Here is an 8,780-nt window from a genome sequence, read left to right on the forward strand (position 1 = left end):
CAGATCCCTCACATCCTGGTCACAGACCTTTTGACCTGCTGCCCTCTGACAGACGTTATAGAAGCCTGCAGACCAGGACCACCTGACACAGGAACAGCTTCTTCCCTCTCGCCTCCTAAACAGCTGAAACTGTCCCACTGCGAATCACCTTAACATTCCACTGCATTTTATGTACACTCTGTATATAGGATTTAGATTTTTGACCTATTTATTGTACTGCAGATTGTTCATCTTTATACACTTATAGACCTACATTCATACATATATTTATATTCAGTATATATTTTTAAACAGTATTAACATATTCTACAACTTGTACAAATAACACTTACACACATCCTTGCACATTGTTTTAGTTATTGTTGTTGCTGTTTTCTCCTACTCTACTTGAGAGACACCATCTACCGGAATCAAATTCCTTGTATGTGCTTTCACTTACTTGGCAAATAAACCCGATTCTGATTCTGATTCTGACAGCTGAGAAGATACATTTATCAAACACGCTGCGTCAGGGAAGCCACCAGCATTGTGAAGGACCGTACACACCCCGCACATGCACTCTTCACCCTCGCTCCCAGACTCTGCAACAGCTTCATCCCACAGGCCCTCAGACACCTGAACACACAGGGACTTTACACACACACACACACACACACACACACACACACACACACACACACACTACCTCTGTTATATTGAGTAATAACATCTGTTATTGCACTGTTCCATTTTGCTCAGCCAGCAGTATTTGCACTTTTTTTACTGTCTGTCTCACTCTTGTCCGCATGTTTTTTGTTAAATGTGTCCCCTGTTTGCACTTTATGTCGCCCAGTTTGTCTGTGTCGCACACGTGACCTCTATGTCAGCATGTAACTTTGTCTGATTGTTTAAATGTTCTACGTAGCACCAGGTTCCGGAGAAACGTTGTTCAGTTGCACTATGTACCGTCTCAACACGTGTGTAGCAGAAGTGACACTAAAGCTCCACTTCACCTTCACTGCCCCCCCCCCGACCCCTTTCAAAATGGATCCGTCTCGTTGTCCAGGCAACAGCGCTGTTTACGGTCTTCCGCCGCGGGTCTCTCTTCTCCGGTCAGATCCGCGATGAACGCCGAGCAAAAGGCGGATCGTCCAGCGGCTTTACAACTTGACGTCGGCCGTCGCACGGAGCTTCGGCGACAAGACGGGACTTACGGCGACCAGCACCGGACTACAGGTGTAAGTGACGATGACTTCATTTAGTAGCTGTTTTACACTCGAGCCTTTCAACCAACATATGAATTCATGTTTGCATTCACATTTACATTTAAGGCATTTGGAAGACCCCCAACGTGCTTCCATGTTATAATCAATGAAGTGATTAATTCTGGAAATGTTTGATTTCAGTTCGATGAAGACGCTTGTAATCATCAAGCGGCGGAAAGAAAAACGCCAGAGGAAAACAACGCCTTTGGTGAGAACAGAACTCTGTCTTTCTGTATGTTCACATCCGACCAGCTACAAACCCCAGCTTACCCCCACAAGCCCCAAAATTCAATCAGACCCCCCACGTAATGACAAACCAACTCGAATAACTAACTAACTTAGTAACTCGAACGTGTGGTGGGAAGAGGAAACAACATCTACCCGCATTTAGCTGGTCTCCTCATCCAGAGTGACTCAAAGCCATCAGGACAGTCCCCACCCTGGAGACGCTCAGGGTCATGTGTCTTGGTCAGGGACACACTGGTAGTAAGTGGGGTTTGAACCTGGGTCTTTCTGGTCCACTAGGCTACTATAGAATGTGTCGAAATAGCAGCTGTGGCATTATATCCGAGCCATGATGCGCTGTGTTGGACAGATATTTATTGAAGTTAGCATGCTTACCACGAAGCACCACCTCATTTTCTTTTCTTTCAAGGATCCGTTGTTGGCCATGTTTATTAGAATTTTGCACATGGGACGGGGTTAGGGTTAAATGTCTTACTCAGGGACACAATGGTAGTTAGTGGGATTTGAACCTGGGTCTTCTGGTTCATACGCAAGTGTGTTACCCACTAGGCTACTACCATCTTGGTTATGTTCAATGGTCTGCATTGTTTATATAATGTATTAATTCACATTGTTAATTGCTCTGTTTTGTCCAGAGGCAGACATGATCAACAGTGGCCACATAACTCCCGTTCAGGGGCAAAGGGGAAAGAGGGACGACCTGCACCTCCAGAGCGCAGTCGAGCTCTTCACACAAAGCTTTCCGCAGCCCTCATGCAGAAGAGAGTTTGACTTGGACGACCCCGCCATTTTACCACAGGAGGGCATCCAGATATTGCAAGGCCTTGCTGGTGAAGACCCCGAAAGCAGGGAGAGGCTAAAGAAGCAGCAGGTCCAGCTGAGGGACTGGTCCCTACAGCAGCAGGCTGAGCTACAGACGGCACGACAGCAGCAGAGCCTTGCGGGTAAAATCTCACTCCATGCTTCCATCTGCACAAAAGCACCATTGGTCCTTTTTGCATCTCCAAGTATCTCAAAGACCTACTTCTTTTTTTTTTTTTTTTTTCCAAAGATCATTACTATGACAAGAGCAGGGTGAAATTGGACAACAGGGCTCTGCAGCTCCAGATGATGGAGGAAGAGAGCAAAAGATCTGTTGCCATTGCCACTAAAGACTTCAACCTAGCCTTGGTAAGACGATTCTCCTGCCCGTCTTCACAATTTTCAAACTTGATCGCCCCTTTCTGACCACTTCCAAGTGAATTCTGCTCCTCAGGCAGCCGAGAACAGAGAGCGGAAACTCCGGGAGCAGCAGCAGGAGGAGGTCGAGGTCCTGAACCAGCTTCGGGGAGACCTGCTCTGTGAGAGTCGGAAACAGAGCGACCCGGGGCTGGCCCGATCGCGCTTGCAGCGAGACCACTACACACCTATGACACCCCGACAATTTCGGGAGCTCACAGATGGCCAACTGCGACAAGCAGAGGAGAAGAGGGTACGAGTCTGAGGCTTGGTTCTGCACTCTGGAGCCCCCTTGTGTTTGTATGTTAGTTCAGTTTAGAACTATAATGCAATTTTTTTCTCTGCCTGGGTGTCATCTCGCATGTCACGCATGCCGCGTGTCTCCGCGGTGACTGTTGCGTTTGCAGAGTGCTCGCCTTCAGCAGCACCGGTTGGACCTGCAGCAGGACCGGCAGCGTTTGGACTCGGCCCGTGCTGCTTTGCTCACGGAGAGGCACCAGGCGAGAGTCACCAAGCAGCTCCGCTGCACTCTCGACAACACCAACGCGCAACTAGCAGCGGCCCACCGTGCTCAGTGAGTCCCAGGGCGAGATCTGAAAGCGGGACACATTTGCAAAATGTGCCAATTTTATTCAGAAGCAAACATTTACACATAGTAGTAAACTTTCTACCACAAAGCTGTTCTTTCTTGCAGGAAGAAATACCTTGAGAAGGAAGTATATACCAACGCCCCCGACGAGAGCTACTTCTCCCAGTTCAACAGAAACGGTCGATAAAACAGATTACAATCTTTTAAGTCAAATAATAAAGATATAAAACAGCTTTTCTTTTGTTCTTACAGTTTCATTGACATACAAAAATACACACCTATTAGTCATCATTTAAAAGAACACATCTTAAGAATCAGTACAACATAGTGTAAACGTTCAAAATGTTTTAAAATATTCGCTAGTTCTTAAGATTTACCACCGGTTGGCAGTGCATGTAACATTTTCTGTTAGAAACGCCATAAAGTTGAACCAGTTCCCTGATACACATTTATAAGATGTGCAACGCAACATTTATGGTGATGGTGATGTATTAAACAATGTATTAAAGTGGAATGATGTTTAATGAGATGCATCGGGGTGATGATACTGATTCCTCTCCAAAAATCATAAACGCCTGCTTGGAATTAATTCTGGTATGATAAGCTTTCTTCCACAAATTTGTCCCACTGTTTTGTCCACATATCCATGGCTTTGTCCTTCAACTGAGAGGATAAAGAGCTGTACCTACAAGAAAAAAGGTATTAAGTACTGTATTATAAATCGCAATTTATGAAATATTATTGCCTTACAGTATTGAGTTCCAGGCCAGTTCTTTTAGCATCCTTATATCAGACCTCAATCCACCAAGCCCCATAAACGCTTCATAAAAGTCAAAAGAGAGGCCATTTGCACCAAATATGGCAGGGTCATCTGAACTAATCACTAGTGGGTGGCCATCATTCATCAGTTCAGATGCTGGGTGATTCCTTAAATCTGAAACCAGTTTCAGGACCTAGGTGATGCATCAAAAACATGTAGTTTATCCAGTGGCTACATTACAACCATATCCAAGTTTGATTTCTGTTCTGTGTTTGTGATCTACTGTACCTGGTTAGAGATTGGACAAACCTCCACTGCCACCCCCATTTTCCTGGAAAGTTCCTTGACCAAAGGATGACGGGTCAGGGCAAACCCATGTCCAATGCGTGATGTGTTGAAGAGCAGAGCATCCAACATGTTCTGGTCAACATCGGTGCCTTGCCAATCTACACAAAAGGTTAACTAAATAAATCCACATCTTAAGACTGAACAAAATAAAGTTAACGTTCAGAATAAGCTCACTGGTCTCTCCAGCATGAAAGAAGTAAGGCAAGTTGTCTCCAAGGTCTTTTGGCAATGCCAGAGCTTCTCTGAAGTACCACAGGGTCCTACCAGCATCCTCTCGTCCCACCTCAGATGCAAGAACATATTAAGACATCTGTAATTAAGATGCAATCGCCATGCAGAAATGGCCAAGAACACGTACCAGGTCAAACCCTGCCATAGTCTCTGGAAACTCTTTCTGTAATCTCATTGCCTCTTTCACGGCTTCCTTGACTAAGGACACATTCAACCCTCTTTTGGGAAACAGAAGTAAAAAAAAAAAACAATACACAGTGCAATTAAGTATCAGCATTTCAATAGTATTCAATTATAGATTCGTACATTCAACAAAATGTACACTAGTTGAACAAAAATGTTCATTTTATCTTAAAAGATCATTTATGCAATGCAATGGCTAATGTATGCAATAAAGGGCGGTTATTCTTACAGCAGAACACACATACCTATGGACTGTAAAAATAATCCGAGCTCCAAGAAAGTCCGGATAGTCTGTTATGAATTGTTGAGCCACTTCCTGATAGGCTCTCATTGTCCAGGACCTGTCATTGACTTTACCATCCAGTTCATAGGTCTATGTGTTTAAAAAGTGGAGAGAAAAAAAAATAAAAAAATAAAAATATATATATATATATATATATCACAGAAATTAACAAAAAACTAGATGTAAAATATTTGCTAAAAACTTCAACTTAAAAAAAAGACAATGTCTGAGGTCCTCTTGACATGTTATAAGTTATGAAATGAGGACTGTATGAACATACCCCATTTTACACCTCACCTCTGGTAATAAAGCCCTCAGATCCAGATATATAACATGATCTGCTCTGAACTGCTTCAGTCCCTCATAAAAGTAGTCCTTAAATACAGGCGCATATGTGACCAGTCCCCAAACGACTAGGAAGGCCTGCTCAAACCTTTTCCATACAACATCTTGGCTGGGATATGCCTCCTCTGGATGATCAGTGAACAGCGTGAGGTTGCGGATGAAACTGCGAATAAGCATGGAGTCAAAGAATTTAACTGAAGGGCCTTGAAGGTTCTTGGTGGTTCTCAAGAAACACTTTCACACAACAGATTCTTTCTACCTGTCGTCAAGGTCTGTACAGTTGACCATTTTTGCCCTCAGCGTTTGGAGCAGAGTCCATGCAGAGCAATGTGGAATAGATTTGGGCACTTGCAAAGAGAAGAGGAACCGAACAGACTGGTCATCAGTAAAGCACACATAACAGTGTGGTCTGTACGTCACATTCTTAACCAGCCAGGCTGTGTCCACCATCGCAAAATCATGGACATGGAGGGCTGCACCTGAAACACAAGAAGAGAAAACTTCTCGGAGAGATGTCCTGTAATTGTGTTGCATGGACCAATAGTGAATAAAACGCTGTACCTTTAGGCATTCTCTGAATGAAGCTGTAAACCGCACTGCGCTCAATGAGAGGCTTTGCCTGGAAGAAGTGCATGGCTGGAGGGAACTGCGAACCCCCCATTTCTTGCCGCTTCATTTTCTGGAGCTGGGCGTTGAGCTGCATCTCTGCATCGGTCAGGGGCACTTTGCCCCCCATTTGCCTCGACATCTCCTCTTTGATCAAATAGTCCCTATAAGCAGGATCGGGAATCCCACTGCACAACACTGGGCAGCAGAGTAGAACCAGCAGGAACACAGAGACCTTACCGCTTCTTATCAAAGAATGAAGAGACATGGTGGCTGATCCTGTACAAATGAATCAAGGAGAGAAATATATATATATATATATATATATATATATATATATATATATATATATATATATATATATATATATATATATATATAAAATAAATAAATAAACATTGTGCGACATCAGATCACATTTGAATCACAACAAAGACTGTCCAGTTTTTAATGACCTTCGTGGCCTGAATATAAATGTGTCTGAAACATACGTACCAGCAGATGGCGCTAAATACGAGACCCCGTAATGAGTGAGACGGTGTTCAGAATAACACGCTGACATTTACTGACATTTACGATACGTTGTCCTCTTATTCCTTTATGTGGCTGTATAAAACTACTGCTATTTCATTCTGTCACTGTAAATGTACATTTTGGAAACGTGATAGTTGTGAGAGTGTCACAGCTCCGACCACCAGATTACTGCCAGATAATAAATGTGTATAAATAACACAATTTATTTCCGCTTATTTAAAACATTGCGACGCACAGTTGTTGTATACGTATTTTATGACTAAAACGACTTTTCTCTACAAACAACTGTCCCGTATTCTCGGGGCAACAGGCGACCTGTCAGCTACATCTGCTGAATTTTTGCTTATTACTCAGCACAACATTTCAAAATAAATCACGACATGAACCGGTGTGGTAGCATGTCGGTCCTTCGCTTAAAACAGTGCGACACATGCGACAGATGAATGTGACCGTAAAACGAGGAACTCCGAGCTAACTCCAGAGCCCCGTCGCCGCTGCTGGAACAAAGCCGACTGGCGTCGACAAATCCCCGGGACCCCGAGTTTACGACCACGCGAGTGTCGCGTCTCACCCGCGACAGTCACGTCCAGCCGCATCCGGAAAGCAGCGGCGGGGACGCACGCCGCAGATTTTGGGGAACCGGACTAGACTTCAGAGGCTCCGCGAAAACACCCCCGAACATCGACACGGTCGCGGCGCGGGGAAGGCGGCGACTCGTCCGCGGGGAGGGAGGACCAACGTGGAGCCCACGGTTGCCAGGTTCGCGCGTTTCACGCCATCCGTGCCAACGATCGGTTTTATATATATATATATATATATATATATATATATACACACACACACACACACACACACACACACAAGGTGCGTTGAAACTACGATTTAATACGCTATTGTATTAATTGAAAACAGATAAGTGATTACTTTTTATATCTAATTTTGACTGGTTTGGCTTAAATAAACAGTATTCCAGACCTGCATTCTAGTTCCATAAAATAAAATAGTATTTCATAAATTGCGATTTATAGTACAGCCCTATACTTATTTGGCACTCTGGCTGGCATTCCGGTCTTTAAACGTTAAACATTAACCCCGACATGACCGCTGAGTGTGTGTACTCTCACAAGTCAGAGCTAACATTGTGCCACAGCTGTGAATAGTTATATGAACAATATGGCACGTGCTGCACTAAATGTCTGATTCTGATGCCTTTACATTTATCATGGCATTTATTAGACGCCCTTAACCAGAGTGACTTAGTCAGTAGTGACCGAGACAGCCACCCCCGGGGACACTCAGGCTTAAGTATGTTGCACAGGGACACAATGGTAGTAACTCCAAGTGCATAACTCCACGTGTTCATTCATAGTTTTGATCCCTTCAGTGAGAATCTACCAATGCAAATGGTCCAAATTCTTGGCCTGTACTGTATGTATGTGGTCCATCGAAATATAAACTAATAATCTCTGCTGTTGTTGGGACATGCAGGTATTAAGTAATGAGTATTCACTGAAACATTCACTGTGAATGTTTCTTAAAAAAAAACACACAAACAGCATACACAAAATGTGAAACCTCAGTATCAAACATCCTTTAACATATTTATTCTAAGAAAATGTACAGTATAGAAAATATTTCGGTCCATTTCCAAAATAATCTATGTCAGTCAGATAAGAACATGTAAACGTCACATTAAAATGAAACATACATAGTCCTTTAAATGGAACTGTGCTAGTGAGGTAAAGTCAACTGTTTAAAAGCCAGTCACCACATTTACAATAAAAAGTCAACAAAAATGTACAAAACTTTAAAAAGGAACAAATAAATATGATTTCACATTAAATCAAATCTAATTGATTTTACTAGTGCAGACAAACTGGACAACAGCAGAAGAGAAATTGTGAATTTAAATGCATCTAGTATCTAGTGCAGTAAATACACCAGGGTCACTATGGTACTGTACAGAGCATGAACTCACATCTCAAACATTGTACACTAGGCTGCCCCACAAGATGCACAGATAGAGGAGGACACACACATAACCTGCTTCAAACGCAGCGAAAATGGCAATAAAACGTTGCAAATTTCGGTCTACCCTCGTACTTACACCAGAAATGGCATTATGCGTATTAGATGTACATAGATATAGTTGGGGGCAACAGACAAAATTTTTTTTTTTTTTTTTTGAAAGAG

The 8,780-nt window shown here is 43.2% G+C and overlaps 2 protein-coding genes across 4 annotated transcripts; one reads left to right on the top strand and one right to left on the bottom strand.

Moving 5' to 3' along the window:
- The first annotated feature begins 1,037 nt into the window (after positions 1–1,037).
- ribc2 (RIB43A domain with coiled-coils 2) lies at positions 1,038–3,595 on the top strand. The gene is made up of 7 exons (XM_028958402.1): positions 1,038–1,217; positions 1,386–1,452; positions 2,126–2,434; positions 2,542–2,660; positions 2,746–2,961; positions 3,116–3,282; positions 3,403–3,595. The coding sequence occupies exons 1-7, from the start codon at positions 1,104–1,106 to the stop codon at positions 3,482–3,484; spliced, it is 1,074 nt and encodes a 357-aa protein (XP_028814235.1). The 5' UTR covers positions 1,038–1,103; the 3' UTR covers positions 3,485–3,595.
- ada2a (adenosine deaminase 2a) lies at positions 3,303–7,286 on the bottom strand. Of its 3 annotated transcripts, none has more exons than XM_028958400.1 (10): positions 7,159–7,286; positions 6,009–6,332; positions 5,707–5,926; positions 5,400–5,610; positions 5,065–5,192; positions 4,764–4,854; positions 4,580–4,688; positions 4,346–4,503; positions 4,048–4,250; positions 3,303–3,982 (listed from the first exon to the last, which is right to left on the bottom strand). In XM_028958400.1, exons 1-10 carry the CDS (start codon positions 7,181–7,183, stop codon positions 3,883–3,885), a joined length of 1,569 nt encoding a protein of 522 aa, XP_028814233.1. In that variant the 5' UTR covers positions 7,184–7,286; the 3' UTR covers positions 3,303–3,882. The 3 variants fall into 3 exon arrangements, with proteins under 3 accessions (XP_028814233.1, XP_028814232.1, XP_028814234.1); XM_028958399.1 differs by lacking the exon at positions 7,159–7,286 and adding an exon at positions 6,549–7,090; XM_028958401.1 differs by lacking the exons at positions 6,009–6,332; positions 7,159–7,286 and having other exon boundaries at positions 5,536–5,610; positions 5,707–5,767.
- Positions 7,287–8,780: the final 1,494 nt, after the last annotated feature.

This window comes from Denticeps clupeoides, chromosome 17, assembly GCF_900700375.1.
Source record: "Denticeps clupeoides chromosome 17, fDenClu1.1, whole genome shotgun sequence".
NCBI classification, from domain to species: domain Eukaryota; kingdom Metazoa; phylum Chordata; class Actinopteri; order Clupeiformes; family Denticipitidae; genus Denticeps; species Denticeps clupeoides.